The sequence below is a fragment of the Punctularia strigosozonata genome (genome assembly GCF_000264995.1).
Source record: "Punctularia strigosozonata HHB-11173 SS5 unplaced genomic scaffold PUNSTscaffold_1, whole genome shotgun sequence".
Lineage (NCBI taxonomy): Eukaryota > Fungi > Basidiomycota > Agaricomycetes > Corticiales > Punctulariaceae > Punctularia > Punctularia strigosozonata.
Window position 1 is genome coordinate 4,317,823 of NW_006767433.1, and position 23,687 is coordinate 4,341,509.

A 23,687-nucleotide genomic window follows, 5' to 3' on the forward strand; every position below is an offset into this window, starting at 1 on the left:
ATACGCGAAGAATCAGGGGACAGTTATACTCAGGCTATCGCCTGAGCGAAACCTTGTTCCACCGTGAACAGCACACACGTCAATTGACGGATCACAGCAGCGGAAACAACACAATAGAAATATGGTACATTTACCGCTATACAAACTGTTTCGCCGCTTTGCCCGAGTCCCGACGATGGCTGCTTACCCTGGGGTATCGCTTGAATTCTCCCATAGTTGGTCGTGCTTATCCCTGCTCTCGATGGAATTCAACTCGACAGGGAAATTCACCTTGCGGGGGCTGCGAGCATCCTCTTGGTCGTCATCGCACACGGTGATCTGCTGCCTTGTTATATGAACCGCGGTGGCTGTCCTCGGCTTGTGCAATGCATTCTGGATGAGTGTATGTCTCGTGAAGAGAAACAGAATCGAGTCCGAGGTTCCTACAAACAGACGGATCTTATTATGAGAACGGTATAGAATAAAGGGGAAAAAAGCTGATTCAATCCTATGCTTACCAGAACTGGCAAAACAGATCCCGGCGAAGACGAAGAACCAGAATGGAGGTTCCCATCCAGCAAGGCTACCGATCCGACATATGGCCACGGGAATGACGACGACCATGTAGACTACCAGAGTCCACGTTCAGACGTTCTCAATACATGGTGATACAAACAGCAACGCACTGATGGGCAACCACATCAAACGTTTCGCGACAGTGTGAGCATGGTGAGATACAGAGCCGTCGCCGCTGCCTGAACTATGACCGGTCGATCCACCAATATGCATCATACTTTGTCGCGTAGATGGAGTCGTCCACTTCGTCCACTGGAAGAGGCCTGTAGGTCGCCCCCGCAGGTCCATCCCGATGAAACCAGAGAATTTGAGGTAGATCAAAGCTGGACAATTTGGTAGGCATGGGTTAATTCTCAACCAAGCGGTCATCAAGATGAAGCATCACACCATAAATGATCGAAGAAACGAAAATGGTGAGGAAAACCCAAGCCTAACACATACTCGGAAATTAGCACATTCGAAGCCGGTCGACTTGTGTACGAGACGTTATGCTTACGTATAAGAAAGGCACGCGGTCAACCTCATAGTCCGACGATATCCAGCACCAGGCACCTGAAATTCCGTCGAGAGAGTACCTCTGTGCCAAAGCATTAAATCCTACCAGCTTCTCCCCAGAAGGTCCAACGTCTCCCTTTTCGATCGAGATTGAATGAGCCTATGAATGGCATCATGATATCGAATGTCCAGAAAACGCAGAGGACGACGGGTGTGGTCCAGGTCGGTGGCTTCCATTGAATAAAGAGAACGCTACCGCGACTCGACGTGAGAGTGGAACGACAAGGAAGGCTATACATACGTACCAGAAAGTATGCATTGCAATTACGAAGGACCTGGTCGGTGTTTGCGAGGGTAACCTTTCGGGTGTATCGTAGACTCACGCACCACAGAGCAATTCCCAAGTCTCCGATCTGCGAGAGTATCGCTACAGAAGATAAGCGGCGGAAGATCCTATGGATGAAACTGACCCACCCTGTGCAACGCAGACACCATCCACGTTGATATGTCCATGTCGTGCCCAGAGGAAGTTCAATGTGAATGCACATCCTTGGATGAAGTCCACGACCATGAGCGATATCAAGTATTTTCCCATCGTGCTGTTCATAAACCCTCGAACGCCCTCGTCCAGGGTTTTCCGTCCCGAGCCGTAGACACGACAATACTATTGCAATGATGAGCAGACCGCAACTTCATGGTAGAATCAGCATACCACAATAAACGTCAGCAGTGTCAACGAAGACATCGCAGATATCAGTCCCGCGATACCAATGAGCTACACGCATAATCTCTCAGCATAGCTGGTCCTGCACCCGCCGAGAACTTTGATTACCGCATAGCCAGCATGGTGGGCACTGGCCATCGTCCTTGAGGCAAACTCGGACGACGCTTCAAACGGCCGGCGACGATCACCGCAAGGAGACTAGGCGTCACGGTGTCAACTTTTGAGAGAAAAAGCGGATTGGGAGATTATACGTCTCAGCATTTATGGAATGTTGGGGCAGACCAATAGTATGCTTTCTTGTGCGCGTGCTCTCAGCGCTCCGAAGCGGTAGTAAAGATAGCGATGGGGATCAAGTGGAGGAACCAGCGACGAGATTGCCTTCTTGATCGTGGCTGAATGTGGCTCGATCACACAGACAGCAGCCTATAACTACTCGGTTCCTCGCCTTCGTGCAGCCTCATATGGCTGACGAGTGGCAAAGAAGTGCTAGGCTAATATCGGGATACCTGCTTCGTGACCATGGCGTGCCGCTCGATGTCCTTCAGTGGCGTCTATGTCCATTGTTGTTTATTATTATAGCGAAGCTGAAGCTTGGCATAGATCCAAAGGTTCGGAATAAAGTCGAGTTGAGGCAAGTCCATCAGAACTCCTTTGCGACGACACTGGGACGCAGGTGCTAGTCCGAATCGGTCGTCGGAGGAACGATGCGTTGTCGTGGACTTCAAGGTCCGAAGCTGGCTTTGGCTGGGAACATGGCGAGCGGTCTTTCTATTTCGCCAGATCAATGTCATGCATGTGACCATACGAGAAGTGTCGCTGGTCTGGCCCAAGGCCATGCATGGGCGGCCTGTCCGTCATATAACCGTTGTGTCAGTGTGTGCAATAATATCAACAAGCAGATGCGCGCCTACCTAATCACATCGCGACTCATGAGCTGCTCTACCGCCTCCAGCCACGAAGCTTTAAAATTCGAAGATATCGCTTGAGTGCTGGCAGGCGTTAAAGCTACGTACGTCGCCAAGATCTGACTAGATCGTGGGCCCTGCCAAGCAGTGGTCTTGTTCATGGCGCTGTACCTGGCTCGATCACAATCTGTCACTTGCTGTCACCGTCGCCAAATCGTCGCTGTGCATATGCAGACCAGATTATGGTTGCCCAACAGAGTCAGGTCAAAAGTCCCGTCGTCGCACTGAGTCGCACTGCCTCTAGTGTTGTTGTCGAGTCGAGTAAACTCGGGAATCGGATCGAAATCACTCGAACTTGGTCCAGCTCGATAACTCCGAGTTCGGACGAGCGAGTTCCCGAGTTCCGGGTCGAGTTTCGCCATTACGCTGGCCGAAACTTGCCGCAGCAATTGGCTGGACGATCATGTGACGGTACGCGGCCGACGTTGAACGCGTCGCGGTCGTCTTGGTCCACCGTCGCTTGCAATGGGCGTTTCATGTTGCTCCACCCTCGCTGTACCACATATAATGAGGCCAATATACGTGTTTTCTCTTCTTTACGACTGAGTCTTGAGGTCCATGCAAGCGCCGTGCAACTGTGACCCGAATTCGCCATGCCTACATCGGCCTCTAACTTTTTCCCTATCAACAGGGTGGCCGCCCGCTCACGGAACGCAGCCCATGGCAGGCACACCTTATATGCACCAGATGAATACTAGCAGTGTATATCTTCCATCGGTCAGCCAGTCTCCATCTTTTACCAGCCCCACTTATTCCAGTTTGCAGTTTCCTCAAGTCCCATCTCCTTTCTCGCCGAGCCTCACTCTTGCTTTCCATACACCGGCCCGGAGCTCTGAGGTAGTGCGACGCAGTGCGACGACGCGACTTTTGACGTGACCCTGTTGGGCAACCGTACCAGATGCAGTTGTGCTGGCAGCAATCGGGCAAGCATCAATAATCAGCCATATAATGGTACAAAGTTCGTAATTACACATTACACAGTAAGTGCGTAGCGTCATCATCATCGAGGATACGGAATCCTGGTCATAGGCCATGGGTTTACCCGGATCACCCTTGTCTGTACGTCTACTACACAGGGAAACCGTCTCGAACAATACTACACTAATTTACGAAAGGCAGCACGGCCGCATATTGTGATCGCAAATTGTACGTGGAGAAACGAATAAGTCTGCAAAGCAGCGACATCATACGCAATGATACGCAATACTACTGACCGCAGTGTATTTCACCAGCGTATTACGAGTCGTGGCGTATTGCACGATCGCACTTCATCCTCAGACAAACTTCGCTATTTTCTGATCTGACCCGTGGATTTGACTTGTCAGATTACGGCGTGCCTCCGACCACGACTTGGACTGATTGAGTTCGCTCCTGCTCGGAATAGGGTCCAATTTGACTGCGAAATCTACTTTGCGTGAACTCTGGATAAGATCAACATCTTGGTCTTCATGAACGGTGATTTGCTGTCTTGTAAGATGTACCGCTATCGTCGGCTTCGACGAGTTCAATATATTTTGTATCAGCGTGTGCCGCGTGAAGAGGAAAAGGATCGAGTCCGCTACTCCTGCGTCACGAGATGGCATAAATATTCGATTGCATGCACCAATAGATCGAATCATACCACAGCTTGCGAAGCAGGTTCCTGCAAAAATGTAAAACCAAAAGGGGGGAGTCCAGCTTGCAAGACTTCCCATACGGCATATAGCTACGGGCAGGACGACAATCAGGTAAACTGAGACAACCAATGCTCAGCACCTTCCACGACGAGGCTGGCAGATAGAAAGTAGCGCACTGATAGGCAGCCACATCAGACGTTTTGCAACCTTGTGGCCATGACGCGACACCGCGCCGTATTCGTCACCGGTGGTGCTCAAGTTGGATGAGCCACTAACATGTGAATTACTTGGCATGCATTTTCCAGCCACGTAAACCCCTCGGTCGGCCACACGGGTCCATTTCGATGAAGCCGCCGTATTTGAGGTATATCAGAGCTGGTCATGCTTATCAGTACACTTTCGTGGAAGGTTGTGAGACTACATAGGTGATTGCCTACCATAGAGGATAGAGGAGACGAAAACGGTGAGGAACACCCAAACCTTAGATCCATCATTCGACAGCTTGCAGATTAGGATCTGCATTTCATGCTCACATATACAAAAGGTACACGCTCAACTTCGTGTTTCGTTGAGATCCAACACCAGGCACCTGATGGGAACCATGTTACTACTTCGAACGATGTGCGAGACAGGCACATCTTACCGGCCGGACCCCAAAATGACCAGTCCCGCCTGTGGGTAATAGCGAAGGATCCAATCCAGGGCATAATGAAGTCAAACATCCAGAAAACTATGAGAACGATGGGTGTGGCCCAACTCGGTGGTTTCCACTGGATGAATAGCACACTGCCAGTAACCGGGATGGGCGCTTGACCGGAGAAAGTAGAGTTCATACATACCAGAACGTCTGTGCTGCAATGACGAGAGACCTGGAAAGCTGGTCAACATGAGTGAAGAAGCAAATATAGAACGTAACAAACCACAAAGCTGTCCCTAATTCTCCAATCTGCGATAGTATTCCTGGTTGTGCGCATGTAAGTGGCAGAGAATTCGGTTGATGAAAGCTATTAACCCTGTGCAATGCAGATGGTGTCCATCCTGACCTTTCCTTGGTGCGCCCAGACGAGGTTCAAGGCGAAAGCACATCCTTGTATGAAGTCGACGACCATGAGCGACATTAAATACTTCCCCATGGTACTCTTCACGAAACCACGGACACCGGCATCTCGTGATTGACCCCTCGATCTCCACACGAGGCAATACTGCGAGAGACATGGATCAAAATTCCCCACCACGGATGCTTCATGACGTACCATGGTGAATGCCAATAGTACGAACGAAGACAAGGCAGATAACAATCCGCATAGACCAATGAGCTGTAGCAAGTTGATCCAGCGTAGTCGTGCGGCAGATTGCCACTGATGGACTCACAGCGAACCCAGTACTATGAGCCATGGTCATGATGGATGATGGAACTGGGACGAACCTCCGCAAAAGCTGCTGCGCGGCACTCAGTCTTATGTACGCATGTTGCAATCGGATCCACCGGGTTCACCTCTCCGTCATCTGCTGCCGGACTACAAACGTTACTACCGCCATCCGGGGTTCTTCACGTGCACCCCCAGCTTGCCGATGGGAAAACACGATCGTGGAGTACAAGGGCAGCACGGTAGGGATTAATGAAGCCACTTTGACCGTGCTTGTGAATTGGTTAGCACGAGACATCAAAACTGTGACTGCGGCGTACGCACCCAACGCCAATTGCTATAGTGGCTGCCAACGTTAAGCTCAAGGCTAGGGAGTTGATCATGTAGCGTGACCACTATAAATCAGTTAAAGCACGGTCGAAGGAGGCGCGAGGCGATGCGAATTCGAGATCCGTCCAAGCTACAACACGCCATAGACCAGAAGTACCCGCCGGGGGGGGGAAGAGAAGCATGTAATCTCCATCGCGGGCTGGAACACAGTCGCCGAAGTAACTGTGAATCACAGCTTTGATGTTACACGGGGAATCAGCCCTTCTGCTTACGGCAAAGGCGCGCTCACGGAACAAGATTGTATTGTGACTTCGCACAAACCTAGACCATGATAGCACGGCCAGGATAACAAATCACAACGCAAATGACAACACACCATGAAAGGTCCGTCGAGAGTCATATCCTTTGGCATCCGAGGTTCGATGCACCCTCGGGAGGAATAGTACGCACAAGACCGGACGGACACATAAAGTACGGGTTTTCGGTACCGGGACAGAGATCGCTGCGTTCACATCCTACCCGGCTTTCTGTACGCGTGTGCGTAGCGTATTCGGACAGTGCCAAGTCAGCGCCGGTATGATTGGTGGAGGGTCATAGAAAGTTTCTGATGCATCCGACGTAATCCACATGCCCGTTGAAACTTCAGGCCGAACCGGTCATAAAGGGGCAAGTCCAGAAGGCGTCGAGGCTTCCGCGTCGCGTACTGAAGAGCGCAGGTGCATGGTATGAAAACAGTCCTGAGTAGCGAGATATTCGTGTCTTTCATATGACTGTAGAGTAGTAAGTTATACATGGACGGGAGAATGCTCAAGCCTCAGAGGAACTGGTGCGCTGGAGCACCACCAGCCTGCACGTCATCGCCACCACCATCGGCGGTGGACTACCTCTTGAAACTTAAAGGCTGCTTGATTTGTTACCAGCGCATGCTCATATGATGGCTGATTACAAGGCGTCCAAAGAGGCGTTTGTCTCGGGGATGTCAGGGTCTAGCGTTGTCCATGTTAACCTGGTCTCTCTGGCTGCGTTGGTATGTGCATCTCGTCCTCCTCGTTGCGCGTCAGTTAACTATGCACAGTCCAGACTTCAATTGCACTTCACTCAGCATGTCGCTCCCGCCAACTCTCCGTTGTCTCTCCTGTGCCTCGGCTCGGGGCAGAATACGCCCTCCTCGTAATCCCACTCCTTCTCTCAATGACGTTTCTTGCCGACCACATCATTTGGCTCAATTGCATCCTCATGGGCTGCACATTGGTTGTCGTGTTCATACCACGACCTGAACAGGGCACACCTCTACCGTCGAACCTTGGGCTATCCCCCATATCACGCCCTTCCTCTCCTGACCCTTCAACTCTAGCGACTGCACGAGCTGGACAGCTCCCAGAGGCGTGGAATATGGGGGACAGAACTCGTGCAAAAAAGAACGTCATTCCTATGGTGCCCGCATTGACTACCTATCGAGCGCACATGATGCTCATGACGACTCTGGCGATTCTGGCTGTGGATTTCCCCATCTTTCCCCGCGCGTTGGCCAAGTGCGAGACATTCGGCGTTTCATTGGTGGGGCTTTTGTCAACCTTCAGACTGAGTCTAAGCTCATATTCTCATGAACAGATGGACATAGGTGTAGGCTCATTTGTGTTCTCTCAAGGCGTCGTATCAGCCCTGCCCGTTCTGAAGAACCCCGATCACCTATACGCCTACCCTCTGCCCAAAATCATGGCTTCGGCAAGAAAAGTACTCCCTATTCTTGCTCTCGGGTTGATCAGGGTGGTCCTAGTCAAAGGAGTCGACTATCCTGCAAGTCCCATCCAACTCACCGGTGTACATCCCGCTAATTCTTGAAGCGGGTTCTAGGAACACGTTTCGGAGTATGGCGTCCATTGGAACTTCTTCGTTACTCTTGCTGTGCTTCCAGTAGTACAAACCGCTTTGGACCCTCTGATTGCCAGATTTTCCATAACTAGTCTTGGAGTTTTGGTTGCAACAGGCAGGTTTTGTCATTACCGAGAGCCCCACCATGTCGGTTTAATGACAGCTTCACATAGCTCATCAGACTACCCTTTCATATCTGGGTGGCTCCCATTACATCCTAGAAGCTCCGAGGATCGGTATAATCAGCGCAAACAAGGAGGGAATCTTATCGCTCCCAGGTCGGTGCCATTGCCATCTTTTGTCAGGAGACTTCGCACAAACTCACCAACTCGTTGATTAGGTTATCTTTCGATACATCTGCTAGGCTTGTCGCTTGGTACCATTCTCCTACCTCCCGATCCCAACTTCTTGAGGAAGTTAAGACGTCGAAATCAGGCCTCGAATGATGGAAAGCTCAAAGCGAGCAGCAGCGATTCAGAAGATGACGATGAGAAAGTAGTCAGCAAAGCGGCAGCGACGGAGCGAGAACCCGGGAAGACCGCGATTGAACTGTGTTCCTATGCCATCGTTTGGTGGACGTTGCTCGGGTTGTGCCAGTGGACAAGTGTCGGAGGAGGCGTCAGTCGCAGAATGGTATGGTTCCTGAGTCCATTACATCGCTGCGTTGCTCAAGTACTCCTGCCAGGCGAACTTGCCTTATATACTTTGGGTGGCTGCCTATAACACGACCTTCATCCTTGGCTACTTCGCCCTCGACATGTGGTTCTTCTCTCCTCCGTCCCTATCCAAGTTACAGTCGCGATCTCGCCCAAGTAGAGGCTCCCTGCAGGGTCAAGGGTACGAGACGACATCGCCTGTACGCCGGAGTGTCACGCCGGAACCGCAGGCGTGGGCATCAACATCCACGTATGCCTCAGCTGGAAAGTCGAGTTCATCCCGGCGTCCGGCATACGCGCGCGATGACTCCAGATATGCACGGCTCGAGATCCCACCGACGCCCACGGTGCCGGTGTGGGATCAGTCCGAGAATAGTGAGGAAGTGCGCGCGCCGGCGCTGTTGGATGCCATCAATCGCAATGGTCTGATGATTTTTCTTCTGGTGGGTCTTCCCAGTTTCTTCTCGATGTATTTTGAGCTAGAACTCTATATATGCAGGCAAACCTTGCGACTGGCCTCGTCAATCTCACGATGCCGACGATGTATATGAGCGATGGTCCTGCCATGACTGTGCTGGTCGGCTATTCCTTGGCATTGTCGGCTGCTGCTTGGTTCATGAGGAGCAGGCGCATTATCAAATTGTAGAACGCTAGGTTGCGTGTTTTCTGTCAGATATGACTCGAATCAAAACCTCGTGGAAGAAACGTTGACGTGACTGGTCCTTATTCTAGCCTATCCGCCTTGGGCTCCTCCGATTACGTTGAGAACTGCTGGACAAGTCTTTTTCCCGTCGTCTCACTATGCTGAGTGAGCCGTTTAACCCAAAGAATAGCGTCCCAAGGTTACGAACGTCCGTTAGGCTCGAACACCAGTTGCAGCCATAGAGTTACACATGCGCACGGATCGAGTTTTATCACCGTGAACCCCGCGATCGTACATCACATGAAAGACCAGGACAATACACCCTTTGTTGACACGGTCCCGGAACGTGGAAGAGAACTTCAAGCAGTGCACATATCCGCATCTCATACTGACAGCGGCCACATCGGGCTTGGCCCTGCATAGGACGAAGGGAGATGATCAACGTGGAGGTATCACCATCGATGAACAATTGAGCAAGGATGGCTCTTTTGGACAGGTGTCGCCCTGCGAACAGGAGGATATGAACATTGCAAAACGACGGGCAAGCTCTCCGGAATAAACTCGTGAGCAACGTCTACCGTGGACCGCAGGCTCGTTACGGGCAAAGCGGCGACTCCCTTCAGGAAGAATTGTATCGTCGCGGCAATGTTTCAGAAGCGGCAGACAAGCTGCGGAGGCGAAGCCTCGGCATGTACGGGTACATTGATCATTGATGCCTTGTCTGAGGAGAATCACCTACTGCAGGGACGAAATTGGTGAAAAGTATTCGGGATCTGGTTTATACTCCGGAAAATGAGCTTATTGTGTCCCTATAAATGCGTGCAATTCTAAACGGTATATGTGATTTCGGTCGCTGAGGACGATATCGATGCGAGACGTTCCATCGCTGAGCGCGTTTGCAGTACCAAGTACGTGTGAGACTCATTGAAGACGACTGGGGCTCGGGCTGCGTACCTATGTCCTTCGATGCTTCTAGTGGGCTAAGGGTTCGGTGGGGCGCTCTCCTACAGAGGGCCTGAATGTTTTGCCAGTGGGCCGACCTCGATGGTATTGCGTTATTGTCCACGAGAGTTCATTTCGCATACACAGAAGCCGCCCCTGTTGTCAAAATAATCTCAAAGGTGTAGGTAACATTCGGGAGTCTGAGTCGTCCAGAAGCACCAATCTGCGGTCCCGCGACTCGTGATCCCACGGGCATTTAATGAAACGCTGTGAAGCCGTAACAAGTGGACTTTACGGCGATGAACCTGCCACAAAAGGATGGAGCATGAAACAATTCGCGGGCACTGCGAGTCATTCTCGTCAGCACCTGTGCACCGGAAAACAGACTGCGCACCACAGCTGCCCATCCATTGTCCGAAGAAACTGGTTATATTTAGCGTGAAGATACTCACATGAACGAAAAGAGCCCGCCGCCCTCAAGCGGTAAGCACTGTGCATAATGCTGCAAAAAACCTTCGTGTCGTGTCTGTACTGCTGATCCAACAAGACATCGCCCGAGAACAGTGCGCATGGTCCTGTAGATACCTCTGGTATTGCGTGGCTATGGCTTTGTATCGTACACTTGCAGTGCTGATCCGACACGGCCGCTGTGGCCCACCGCCCGAAGATGGAGTAAAGACTGCAAAAAGAAACCTTCGGTATCGCGTGGCGTTGTGTCGGGCACTGCACCATTGACCCGACAAGAATGCTCGTAAGCTTGGCGATATGGCATGTCTCGATATTACGGTCGGGTGAGGTCAAAGACGGTGCTTATCGCTTCAAGCGTCGCTGAACATGACTGGACATCGTGCAGAACGTTGCCGAAGATATGCGGTGGTGAATGCAGTATGGTGAACAACGGGCCTCGTTGTCCGGAAAGCAAAGTCCGGAACCACACGCTTTTGTGTTGGGCTCACCCGGTGGGGGCAGGTCGGGCCGCGCGGACGAGGGCGAAACAATAAGGGGCGTGGGAAAGCGAGAGGCACACAATGAACGGGTTCGGACTCCGCCCGTGGCCGGTCTTCGTGCCAATTGTGTCGACGCTTTGCTCGTCCGAGACATCCACAAAAACATGGGTCCAGCATACCATGGCACCCTCTCTGTCTCCTCTCTCTCGCACAGCGCATCATGCGCCGCCCACAAGGGCTCGCCGTCGACGTGCGCGCCCCCAGCCACACCGCCGGCGACATTGAGCTCACCCAGTCGCCGACGTCCTCCATAACCGAATACGACTCCAAATCTCAAATCGACTTCACCCCCGTATCCGACTCGACATTGCATATAGTCGAACAATCTTCCGCCCCCCAATATGTGCCCCCCAATCCCTCGATCAGCCTGCTCTTCTCGCTCCTCCCGAGACGCGACCTGCTGCTGCTCGTCCTCCCCGCAGTTTCCTTTTCGATGATCGCTGGCGGCATCGCTCCCTTCATGACCCTCACCATTGGACAGTCTTTCGATGCCTTTGCCAGCTTCCCCCTTACCCCGAACCCGCCAGAGTCGGCCAAGCACAAATTACTGCACGGAGTCGGACTCGCGGCCCTGCAGCTGGTCGGTCTCGGCGTCGGCGCTCTTGCATTGACAAGTATCACTTCGTGTTTGTGGGTGTGGACCGGAGAGCGCAACGTGATGGCGCTTCGCAAGCGCGTATATGCGGCCATTGTTCGCAAAGACATGGTATGGTTCGATACCAAGATGGGTGCAGAAGGCACCGTTCAATCTCTCGACGGCGAGAGCGAAGGCGCTCTCGGAGCCGGTGGCTTGATGGCCAAGTTCACAAGGTACGCAACTCACTTCCTGGCCTCGCATGTAACCTTACGCTGCTCCCAGGGAAACGGACGATGTCCGCCAGGCCAGCTCCCTTGCCGCCGGCTACCTCATCCAGTACCTCACCACCACGGTTACCTGCCTCGTCCTTGCTTTTGTCCGCTCATGGGCGCTCACCCTCGTCATCCTCTCCGCCGTCCCTCTTCTGATGCTCATTCAGGGCATTTCTCAAGGTGTAGTCGGCCCTCTCCTCGCCCACGAGCGCGCCCAGACCGCGACTGCTGCTTCACTTGTGGACCGCGCGGTGGCCGCGATTGCCACCGTCAAGGCATTCAACGCCCAACCTCACGAACACGCCGCTCTTTCTACCGTGCTCGACCGCATTGCGCTTGCCGCTCGGAAATGCGACGCCGTATGGAGCGTTACATCCGGCGCGAGCCAATTTGTCAGTATGGCCATGTTCGTCCAGGCGTTCTGGTTCGGCGCAAAGCTCGTCCGGGATGGAACCGTCAGTCCCGGAGACGTCATGGCCGTCTTCTGGGCGTGCCTCATCGCCTCCAGCAATCTGCAGATGTGCATCCCCCAGTTTGTGACCGTCGCCAAGGGCAAGTTCGCCATGGTTTCCCTCGTGACACTCGTCGAGGACGCGGGCGACGCAGCGCCATCCTCTCAAGGCATCTCTGCGTCCACCGTACAGTTGTCCGACAAGAAGACAAAGGGCGCGCGGCGCCATGAGAAGCACCTGCGCAAGATCACCCCCGCAGCGTGCGCAGGCGAGATGAACATTGCCAACGTCACGTTCGCCTACCCGTCGCGCCCGACCCAGCCTGTCCTCTCAGACCTCTCTCTCTACTTTCCCGCGGGCGAGACGACGTTCATCGTCGGCGGCTCGGGCTCGGGAAAGTCGACGATCGCGCAGCTGCTCTCGCGCGTGTATATGCCTGTGCAGGGAACGATATCGATTGACGACCAGGACGTCACGTTCCTCGACGACGCTTGGACGCGGGCGCACGTCGCCGCGGTCTCGCAGGCGTCCATCGTGTTCGACATGACCGTGCACGAGAACGTTGCGCTCGGGCTCGCTGGCCCAGGGAGCACGCGTCGTCCGGAGGACGCGACTAGGCAAGAAGTCATCGAGGCGTGCCGTGTCGCGTTACTGCACGATTTTGTCAGAGATCTTCCCGAAGGCTATGATACGAAGCTCGGCAACGGTGGCGCGAACCTGAGCGGCGGACAAAAGCAGCGGCTTGCCATCGCCCGCGCGCATTTGCGCAACCCTACTGTTCTCATCCTCGGTAAGCTTTCTTTTTCTGATGAAGCGACGAGTGCTGACTGCTGCCTATAGATGAGGCCACATCTGCGCTGGATGCCACGTCCCGCATCCTCGTCTTTGAAGCGATCAAGGCCTGGCGCCGCAACCGGACTACCATCGTCATCACTCATGACCTCTCACAAATTACCGAGGACGATTTTGTCTACGTGCTCAAAGAAGGCCGGCTTATCGAGCAGGGTTACCGCCTTGACCTAGAGCACCTCCGCGGCGAGTTCAGCGCGCTCCTCGCGAGCCAGTGCGCGACGGGAGGCTTCGTCCCCTCCAGGACACCGGAAGAGCGGGAGGCACAGATAAATGAGGAGGCCCGGGCCGCATTAAGCGAGCTGAACAAGGAGAATGGCGGTGAGGCGGTGCCAGTACAGCACAGTGTCCTCCCACAACGGCCGATCACTATGGGCAACTGGATGTTCGACGTGGTTGCCGACCTCATTGGCTCACGGGCACCGACGCCGGCTGCCGCCTCGCTCGTACCCGCTGAGGACCTGGCTCCTAGCGCACGGACGCTCAGGCGCCGGCCCTCGAGCATGACCATTGCCACACCAACTGTTCCCTCTCCGGCGCACACGACTCCAAGGCTCACCCGCCGCTACAGTCTACAGTTCTCTCCGACTTCTTCCTACTTCCCCGCCCTGTCGCACGCCAACTCATCCTTCATCGAGGAAGCGGACGACTTCGAGGTGGCCAAGTCGGCGCTCGAGCGCAGTGCCGCATCGGCATCACGTAGACGGCTAGACACCATGCCAAGCATCGCGTCCATGCGTTCCGAACGCCGTGTGCGGACGCACTGGGACGAGAAGCAGCTTGCGGAGCTCGCGGAGGTGACGGTGGATGCCAAATCCGATGAAGACAAGGAACGCGAGCGCGAAGCGGCGATCGTGGCCGAGCAGCGCGCGCAACTCGGTCTCTGGGCACTCCTGCGACACGTGTACGCGACTGTACCGTACAAACCCGCGGTGTTCCTCGGGCTGTGCGTGTGCGTCGTCAGCGGGGCGATGACACCCGTATTTTCGTTCCTGCTCTCGAAGCTCATGGTGCAGGTTTCGATCGGCGCACACGACGTGCGGTTGATCAACGTCTACGGCGCAATTGTCCTCGCTGTCGCCGCGCTCGATGGACTCGCGATGGGCCTCAAGTTCATGATCATGGAGACGACAGCGATGTGCTGGGTCACGCGCATCAGGAAAACGTCGTACGCACTTGTGCTCGCGCAGGACAAGAAGTGGTTCGATCGGAGCGAGAATGGGCCGGCGAGTCTCGTGCAGACGCTCGTCAAGGACGGCGAGGACGCCAGAAACTTGATATCGACCGCGATTGGACAGTTTTTCGTCGTCACCGCCATGCTCGGCGTCGGGCTCGTGTGGGCACTGGTGCAGGGCTGGCAACTGACGCTGGTCGGCCTCGCAATTGCTCCTGTTTTTGCGGGGTGCATGGCGTTGCAGGCTAGGCTCGTAGGCAACTGTGAACTCCGAAACAAGCGCGCCCGAGAAGACGTGGCCAAGGTGTACTACGATGTAAGTAATTCATCGCGTCTGGATCTCTTGCGATGTTCTGACTCGTATTCCGCTAGTCGATTTCTAACATCAGGGGAATCCGCGCGATGGCGTTCGAGAGTGTCTTTGAACGTCAGTTTGACACGGCCGCATCCCGGGCGATGACGGTCGGCGTCCGCGGCGCGTTCGTCGAGGGTTGCTCGTTTGGCGTGGCAAGCTCACTCATATATCTCGCCGAAGCCCTTCTCTTCTACGTCGGCGCGCTCCTCATCGCCAACGGCACTTACACCTATCTGCGCATGGTCGAGACGTTGAACCTCGTTGTTTTCACCGTTTCGATCGGAGGGCAGCTCATGGCTTTCAGTGCGTGACTAACACATCGTTTTACGTTTTGAACTAATTTCGAAATTTCATAGCCAACAAGATCCCCAAGTCCATCCAAGCCACACGAGACTTTGATCGACTACTGCAGCTCTCGAGCGATACGGACGAGGCACACGGTACTCTGCGACCGCCGATTATGGGCACTGTCACGTTCAAGAACGTGTCGTTCGAGTACCCCGAGAGGCCTGACGTTCCAGTTATCCGAGACCTGAACCTTCAGCTTAAGGACAGTGAATGCGTAGCCATCGTGGGTGCTTCTGGGTCCGGCAAGAGTACTCTCGCCGCCCTTCTTCAACGCCTCTACGAACCTGGAACCGGTAGCATATCCATCGGCCCCAACAAGCTTGTGGAGACGGACGTCACCTTCCTCCGCGAACACGTCTCGGTGGTCAGCCAGAACCCGAATTTGTTCGACGCGACCATTGCGGAGAACATCGCCTACGGCAACAAATCGCTGAGCACCATCGACATTCGGCGCGCAGCGAAGGCGGCGAACGTGCACGAATTTATCATGACGCTACCGAAGGGCTATGAGACGATGGTCGGCGAGAACGCGGCGCTCATCTCCGGTGGCCAGGCGCAGCGGATTGCCATTGCGCGCGCCCTGGCACGTCCTGCCAAGATTCTCATTCTCGACGAATGCACGTCCGCCCTCGACCCTGAGAACCAGCGCATCGTCATCGACACCATCCGCAAGGCGAGGAAGGGGCGTACAACGCTCATGGTCACGCACAAGCTGCCGGTGATGATGATGTGCCATCGTATCGTAGTCGTGCAGGACGGGCGGGTCATTGAGGAGGGGACGTACGACTCGCTCATGCAGAGACACGGAGTGTTTGCACAGCTCGCCAGCGGCGGGGAGTGGGACGCATGAGACATCTCTATCGTTCGTGGATTCATTGGACATTCTGCCTTCGCTATTCGGAGCTTCATCTGTTATTGTATCAATCCGCATCTCACCGCAATGTAGCCATCCCACACATCAGCAACCCTATTCTAACTATTGTAATCGGTAGATCTTATTGTGTAAAATTATTAGGATGCCCAATGTTGAAGTCACGGATTGTTACGAGTCTCATTCTTTCTGCTGCTGCAGCAAAATGGAAGCTTTGGATAGTTCGTCGTTCTGAATGTGCGACAAATCGCCCATCAGAAATTACACGACGTAGTGCTGCTATAAGAGGGCTCTGGGACGCTGACACTTGTGCTCGTCGATCCACTGGAATCGGTATAGGTGAGCGTCACCGGAAGATAATCGATGACTGCAGTGATAGCAGTGCAGAATCGGTCCGTCATGGTGCCGCCGTCCGTTTGAGGAGTGAATGAGGTTGTGTCGGTGTTTGGAGTATGGGTGGTGGACGTTGTAGTCGACACCGTACAAGTGAAACTCCGGCTGCTGCTAGTACTCGGTTCAAGTTGTCCTACGAAAGCATGATTATCAACTTGTCTGCGTCCGGACATGACAACTCACCTCTTACGAAATGCACAAACAGCGCCAAGATCACGGGGAGAGACTGTAGTCGCACCATGACGTGGAAACAATGGTGGGCCTTGAGTATGTGTCGGTCAGCAAGGAGAATAGCGAGGTACCTCTTATATCAATCATCTCTCCGAGTCTGATATCTCGGTAGACAAGCCACGCAATGTGACCTACGAGGACATCTTGGCAATTCCACGATACGTTATTCCTCGGTCATTTCTTCGGACGTACAGGATCAACGAGTAACTCGGCCAAGCCAGGGGGAACCGGCGACAATGACAGAACCATATTCACTATGCACCGACTATGCGCCGACATCAAGCCCTACCCGTTCCATCAAGGGCTACGCCCATCCCCAAGCTCAGCTGCAAATAGTGAATGTTGTGTACGTTGGTTGAGGTTGGCTGACCGTGACGAATGTCGACGTAATGGTCTCGGTGACCGGTGTCGTCGGGAAGGGATCGAGGATCGCGGTTACGGTGGTACACCCGCCCGAGGAGCAGAAGGTTTGGGTCAGGAAGGTTGGCTGGGGCTGGCTGACGGTGACGATAGTAGTCGTTACAGTCTCCGTTACGGGTGTGGTGGGGAATGGGTCAATCGTGACGACCTCCGTAGTGCACGAAGAGGTTGATGCTGCTGCTGATATGCGAAGTTCAGCTCCTGCGATAACATTCTAAGAATGACCTGAGTAATTCACCTTGAGAAAACGATACCCAGGAAGCCAGTAACAAGCACGTGGCGAGCGTAAGGTTTTTCATGGCAGGTGCCGCTTATGACTGGTACTTGGAGTGTTACTCTTGACCGAGTTGCGATTCACCAATGGGTAGAGCAGCCAGTTTATAACCACGCAAGTTGCCTTCCAACATGAGCGGGGTATCAGACCGGGAGAAGGATACCACGCCAAGCAAAGACTGCGATCCGGATTACGATCATCACAAGCTCGAATTGAACTCGAGAGGCTCAGGAAAGATGGACCGGGGTCATCAGATGGCAACCGTGAACTGATCATTCTTTGTGAAGGCCTCCAGAAGCCTCCCTGCGAAGATCTCCAGCATTTTTGTCCCGCAGAAACCCCTAGGCTGTGAAGAGAGCTCCTTGGGTCTAAGACTCCTGAAAGCACAGAGGATCTGCGTGCGTCGATGCTCTACTCCAAGGAGCCAATTGATTGACCGCAGAAAAGCTGCAGGAACCGGACTTTTTGACTTTCCCGTGGGAATCGACAGGATGGAGCTACTATTGCCGTAGCTCACATTAGGTTTGACGACGGAGGTCCTTTCAACGACATCCAAGCGTCAAAGCAAGTTCCGAGGGTAGATATGTCAAACGGCCGGCGAACACGAGAGGCGAGACCAACATGTATTGTTCTGTGGCTGTGCATGACGGTCGAAGATTAGGACTCCGGTCCTCGTCCGGGACGACGAAGAAGAACCGAGGCGGCTTCAGTGATCCGCTACATATGTAATATCGATGGAAAGATCAACCGCAACGTCACGAGGTAACCTCGTGAGACAAGGACGATGAGATGGTCAACGCGACTGGAAACTGCGCAGTTCAAGACCGTGCGTGCTCGATTTGAAGCGATTGCGGCAATCCAATATTACCGGAGATAGTCTGCAAGCGGATCAGACGAATATGTAAGTCAAGAAACATGATGCATTCGGTGGGATTCAACATTGAGCTTCCGAATCTCAGTTTCCCCGATAGCCCTCCTGTTCACCCTGGTCGTACGAGTTCTCGATGCCGCGGTCGAAGTTCTCAACATCCTTGACTTTGTCCGCAACCCAGCCCACGACACCACCTATGCCTGCGCCGATAGCATCTCCGACCTCGCTGACGCCGCGTTCAGCATCTCCGACCTTCGCAGAGGCGTGAGCAATGTACAGGCAAGAAGCCGACACGAATGTCAACGGACCTTATCGCCGGCCCATCTTGCGGCATCGTCAGGTGCATCGCGCACATCTTGGACGTCTCGGTCCCAATCTTGCCTGACGTCCTGCTTGTCCTGGTTCCAATCCTGCCTGGCATTCTGCTCTTCGCGGTCCCAACCTTGCCGCACCTCCTGCTCGTCTCGTCGGATGTCTTGTTCGCCCTGGTCCCAGTCACGACGAGCATCACCAACCTGGTTGGTGCAACCGATCAGTAAGCGTCGGATCGAGAAATTGCAGAAAGAACAGACCTGCTCCCCGGCCCAGCGTGCGGCGTCGTCAGAATATTCGCTCATGGTGCTGGATGTAGTTGGATGTCAAGCGGCGACTCGAAGCCGGGGTGCGATGCATGTGATGACGAGAAGGCATTGACAACGGGGCACCATTTGAGAGATGGATTGCATGAGATCGCTCGCATGCACCGGAGCTAAAAATAGCGCCGCTTCCGCTTTACCACGAGTGGCCATCCGGCGTTGTGGAGTTTTTCGTTTGTCGTCTGCAATGTATATGTCAGGCTGCTACATGAAGACAGTAGGTCATCGTTGCGCCGATCAGTCGTATGTTACCGCAGCTGTAAACACGAAGAGAGAGAATATGGTGATCGCACACCGAGATGAATATGACGATTCTCAGTACTGCCATAGCAAGGCTTGCCGTAACAGCAAGGCTCAGCTGCAGTACCCCAAGTTTGCAGTCCGGTGATATCGATAGCGTAGGAAAGCAAACCCCGCGGCAGTGACAACCTCATGCTGTCGCGTCAGGTCGCGTCGTGAGCGTGACGGACTGCCGTGTTCGGAGCGCCTTGTTCTCGATCCAACTTGACTCCTTCCTCGACGCCATCTCTTGGAGGCCGTGCCAGCGCACATGCTATTTGACTGACTGCCCTTGGTCACCATCACTCATCGTTCTTCACCCCGTTTCTTCACGACTTCGCCAGCATCAGGATGGTGCGGTTACCCCCGGCGGGATTGCTTCAGAGTGCCGTGCTCACTGCTATCGCGGATCCATCGTATACCTTCTCCCTTCCTCAAGTACCAGAAGACATGTGGCGTGAGCTCTCAAAAGACTGCGCCAGATCTCACTGTCGCAATCCATACTGCAAGCACGAGAACGATCGACTGGAATTCATCGGGGATTCTCTCGTATATACAGCGATCGCTCTGGAGCTTCATCGGCAGTATCCAAACTCTCCTAGCGGCTTCTACACCGTATGTAACTTCAATGATTTCTCAGACGATGATTATTTTCCTGACCGAAGAACAAATCACGCGCAGATCATCACCCAGGTTCTCACCACGAATCTCACCTTCTACCATCTCCTTGACAAGCGACAGCCTCATCTGGCACGTGGACCTTGGTATGAACGCGCACTGTGGAGATCTATCGTCCCACTGGAACCTCATGATTTATGGTCCATCCTTCCGCGGGGAGTCAACGATCGCCTCAAGACCGGCGGCGATCTGTTCGAGACCGTGATCGGCGCGTCGTTTCGTAGTCGCACCGACGTCGGGGATGGATTCGCTGGTATATGCGCGTGGACGTGTCGTACATTCTCGCCCTTGATTGCGGTTGCTGCCCGTGCATTTCATGACTATGACCCAAACACTGCTCGCGAATACGGTGGACTCAAGCGCAGCTATTCGGGATCCTTCTGTCACCCTGAAAAGCGTCCGCGCATGACGTATAACTCGCCTGTCCCTGCGGGTTCGCCAAGCAGTATCCGGTCTCGCCCGCCCATCGTGTCAACTCCCAGCAAATCTGCCCTTGGCGTGGATCCGGAAAGGCCCAGAAGTGACAGCAGCCAGAACTCTGCTAAGCCTGTGTCTCTCAATCCCGACATACAGGCTCGTCCGATTAAGAAGCTACCTCTGCATGCTCGTCTCACGACTCCGGTCCCCCAAGTGCTTGCTTCAGGTCCTCTAACTGTCCGTCTTCCGTTGCAACCTCATCCACTGCGGCGATTTGGTAATGGCTCTTTACGCTCTGAGGCTTTTGACTTTTCAAGGCCTCCGAGCACGCCGACACCTCCTACGCGGACCTCTGGAGTGGATCCGAAAGGCATCCTCTCGCCTTTACCTCTGCGTACGCCTGCTCGAACCATCAACCCGCTGAAGGAATTCGAATCGCGCCTGCATGCTTCTCCAGCCCAGGTCCGGCTGTCGAAACGCCTCACTGAATACTGCGAACTCGCACAAGACGATGATGTCGTTGAGATTGATCCTCCTCTTAGCGGAATTTTGGCCTCGAATGCCTCGAAGAAGTCCTCTGCCCCCGTGGAGGTCATCGATCTGACCCTCGACGATGACGAGGATAATGACGGAGATACCGTGACACAGATTCGGTTAGATGAGACGGCAGGAGACTCACATGCGAGTGATCAGCAGGACAACTCTGATGACCACACCCCAGACGACCTGCTCACGGGGAGGATACTCGAAGATATGGATTTAGGGTCTGGAGATGCGAGCGTTATTCTGTCCGTTCCTCCCTCTCTTGAAACCGACTCCAATGCCGATGACGTGGAAGATGCAGTCGAAGTTCAGGACCTGCTTGGCGTAGAGCGCATGTTTAACTGGCTGCAGGATATCGGAGCTCCGGTTACCAAGGTGAGGACATGTGGCTCACAGTTCCGACTACTCGTATTGAAGCAAGGATCAGATTTCGTTCCCAGGGGCAGGTGAAAACGGTGTGCTCAATTCTGGTATCTTCAATCGTGCAAAGGCGCTGGCGAGCACTCTTATTGCCCCGTTGACATCGAGGGCGCCTGTCAAGTTCACGGCAACACCGTCCGCGTCTTTGGAGGACATCGGCTTGCTTAGCACTGTGAAGTCAGCCGAGCGGGTGCCGGCCGTGCCTCCGGCGGCGTTCGCCCTCTCTCCCGATAAGGCACCTCTGGCAATGACCAAAAAATCCGGAACGAAACCTCCTTGGAAATCGTCTGTGCCGTTGCGAGATGCACTCAACGCACACGTCGACGTTCAGACGATTACAGGGAAGCAACCACAAATCACCGCGGAGAAGCGAAGCCACGAATCCACTCACGACGATTCCACGCGGCTCAGGTCGAAAGCAAGCTCAAGTCGCCTCCCAGGACCTGATAAGCGCCGTTCACCTCCATGGAATCCCAGTCCTCGGCGTTCACGCACGTTGTCCAGCCGTACCGAGCGAGAAAATGTTGGTGACGATCGCCATGAAAGAGCGCCACACTTGGACAAGGAACGGTCGTACGGTAGTCGCTTCTTCGCATCGTGGTTGGGTACAGAAGACCGATCATGGAGACCTTCTGATGATAGGCCCACGAAACGTCGTCGGTGAAAGCGTCCTGTCCTGCATGTTCCGATCAGCCCATGACTATTCACGCTCACTACATGTGTACACGCAAACATTGCTATATGAATCCTATCTATACCCCACGCCGCAGGATTGGCTTATGACTAAACTACGTTTCCTGATAGTACGCCCGACGCGGCTCATAACATGGTCTATACGCCAACTTGTATTATCGCAGTTGGAACACTATGATACACTTTCGTTTTATGTGTACTGCAAGTTATCCCAATCAGTCAAATGGCACTGGCCGGATACCGGGACCCGACAGTCCAGCACCCCTGGTTTTCTCCGCCTGGGCTGCACCGAACACGCTTGGGACGGGGATCCCACAGCAATCTCCCCAGCCAACTTCCTGTTGTCCCACGCCTCCTTGGTCGTGTGCGTGCGCATGTCCGTAATGAGGATCATTGGGATCGAGCACTTCGGAGGAGACCGGAGGAGGCGGTCCGGTGTACGGTAAGATAGAACCGAAGAGGAAGTGCTGGATGACCGGGAGTTTACCGAGGACTTCGGCGAGGTACATCTTGATCATGCCCGAGTTGACTTTGTCCCAAGTTTTGACCTGAGTACAACGTCGATCAACGAAAGGGATCGTAACCTTATGCAGCACTCACAGCGGAAATGTCATCTAGCATGGGAGAATGCCATCGCAGGGACGCGGTCTTGACCTGAGGACGCGCGTTTAGCGTCCGGTCGCTGTCACTGCCTTCAAGGAAGTAGACGTACGGAGTTGATAAACTGGATGCACGCAAAGTACATGTAGTTCTTGGCATATTCCTCGACTACCTCACTGTCGTGGATAGCCTTTGGCCGAATGTATTTGTGCCCTTTATATGACGGATAAGCTAGACCGCAGATGTCTGTTGGAAACATTGTCACCTCTAAGCTGTGCGGAACCCCAGAGGAAGGGAAGGAAGTGGTAATCATCGAGACCCCAAACACCATGGGAACCAGCAGGTTCAAGCCAATACGTGGACTGAAGCACGCGCATGACCTGAATATACCTAAGAGTACGAATCAGTTCAATGTGGGATACGCGTAGGTCCGAAGTAATGACACGCGCCTCCAGAACACGCGGATCACCAACGGGATGTGATCGCCTTCCACTACTACACCCAATCGCTCGAGAGAGTACCTGGCCGTACATCATGTCAGATCTTGCATATACTGGGACCCACGACCTTACATCCAGCATAGGAAGTTTAGTTCCATACCACTCCCGTAGTCTATACGAGTCCTGTTGCCCCAAGACTCCATGAAGTACGCAGATACTTCAGGGACGGCTTCGGATGGGAGATTCGGCAGAGATGCATGCATGTTGGCAGCTTTCTAAGGCAACGTCGTCCCCGACGCAAAACGTGAGCTGGGTAAGATCCTTCCTAGCGAAGTAGCGCACACCTCAGCCACTTTGTCGAAGAACGTCCTGAAGGCAGGATTGCCGAACCGCGAACCTGCATTCGCAACAGGAGGCGTATCCTTCGCAATCGCTTCTACCTGTTCCAAGATATGTAGAACGGCTTTCACGCCCTACAGAAACGCGACTCATGTCAAACATTGTGTGTTCATCCGAACTGGCTGTGCGTGCCTCTGACTCGGTGCATTCATCGGTGAGCTTGACGCCTACGATGGCTTCATTGAGCGTCTCGATATATTCAACTATAGATTTGTGTGTGTCCGATGCTTGGAACGCTGCCAACTGTTCCTTCGTGAGGATGCATTTCGTAGGTGGGCGGTAGGACATGACAGATTCAGACAGAGGGGAACGGCTTACAGGATT

At 53.9% G+C, this 23,687-nt stretch overlaps 6 protein-coding genes across 6 annotated transcripts; 3 read left to right on the plus strand and 3 right to left on the minus strand.

Moving 5' to 3' along the window:
• Window positions 1-183: 183 nt before the first annotated feature.
• On the minus strand, window positions 184-1,795 carry PUNSTDRAFT_41779 (uncharacterized protein; the record flags this gene model as incomplete). Its single annotated transcript, XM_007379489.1, has 9 exons — window positions 184-422; window positions 498-608; window positions 666-878; window positions 943-985; window positions 1,052-1,210; window positions 1,356-1,409; window positions 1,434-1,477; window positions 1,525-1,714; window positions 1,763-1,795. The coding sequence occupies 9 exons, from the start codon at window positions 1,793-1,795 to the stop codon at window positions 184-186; spliced, it is 1,086 nt and encodes a 361-aa protein (XP_007379551.1).
• A 5,609-nt stretch (window positions 1,796-7,404) lies between these two features.
• PUNSTDRAFT_49357 (uncharacterized protein) lies at window positions 7,405-9,271 on the plus strand. Its single transcript, XM_007379490.1, has 7 exons — window positions 7,405-7,609; window positions 7,664-7,849; window positions 7,907-8,039; window positions 8,098-8,202; window positions 8,265-8,557; window positions 8,610-9,023; window positions 9,080-9,271. The coding sequence occupies exons 1-7, from the start codon at window positions 7,445-7,447 to the stop codon at window positions 9,224-9,226; spliced, it is 1,443 nt and encodes a 480-aa protein (XP_007379552.1). The 5' UTR covers window positions 7,405-7,444; the 3' UTR covers window positions 9,227-9,271.
• A 2,061-nt stretch (window positions 9,272-11,332) lies between these two features.
• Window positions 11,333-16,049, plus strand: PUNSTDRAFT_140876 (P-loop containing nucleoside triphosphate hydrolase protein; the record flags this gene model as incomplete). Its single annotated transcript, XM_007379491.1, has 5 exons — window positions 11,333-11,982; window positions 12,032-13,263; window positions 13,314-14,812; window positions 14,869-15,154; window positions 15,208-16,049. The coding sequence occupies 5 exons, from the start codon at window positions 11,333-11,335 to the stop codon at window positions 16,047-16,049; spliced, it is 4,509 nt and encodes a 1,502-aa protein (XP_007379553.1).
• A 2,210-nt stretch (window positions 16,050-18,259) lies between these two features.
• On the minus strand, window positions 18,260-18,884 carry PUNSTDRAFT_140877 (uncharacterized protein). Its single transcript, XM_007379492.1, has 3 exons — window positions 18,832-18,884; window positions 18,568-18,774; window positions 18,260-18,511 (listed from the first exon to the last, which is right to left on the minus strand). Exons 1-3 carry the CDS (start codon window positions 18,874-18,876, stop codon window positions 18,344-18,346), a joined length of 420 nt encoding a protein of 139 aa, XP_007379554.1. The 5' UTR covers window positions 18,877-18,884; the 3' UTR covers window positions 18,260-18,343.
• A 640-nt stretch (window positions 18,885-19,524) lies between these two features.
• PUNSTDRAFT_140878 (uncharacterized protein) lies at window positions 19,525-21,927 on the plus strand (the record flags this gene model as incomplete). Its single annotated transcript, XM_007379493.1, has 3 exons — window positions 19,525-19,788; window positions 19,855-21,186; window positions 21,239-21,927. The coding sequence occupies 3 exons, from the start codon at window positions 19,525-19,527 to the stop codon at window positions 21,893-21,895; spliced, it is 2,253 nt and encodes a 750-aa protein (XP_007379555.1). The 3' UTR covers window positions 21,896-21,927.
• A 131-nt stretch (window positions 21,928-22,058) lies between these two features.
• Window positions 22,059-23,660, minus strand: PUNSTDRAFT_118071 (Phosphotyrosyl phosphatase activator). Its single transcript, XM_007379494.1, has 8 exons — window positions 23,496-23,660; window positions 23,309-23,437; window positions 23,097-23,239; window positions 22,974-23,045; window positions 22,790-22,914; window positions 22,637-22,737; window positions 22,525-22,578; window positions 22,059-22,472 (listed from the first exon to the last, which is right to left on the minus strand). The coding sequence occupies exons 1-8, from the start codon at window positions 23,649-23,651 to the stop codon at window positions 22,140-22,142; spliced, it is 1,113 nt and encodes a 370-aa protein (XP_007379556.1). The 5' UTR covers window positions 23,652-23,660; the 3' UTR covers window positions 22,059-22,139.
• Between the last annotated feature and the right edge of the window lie 27 nt (window positions 23,661-23,687).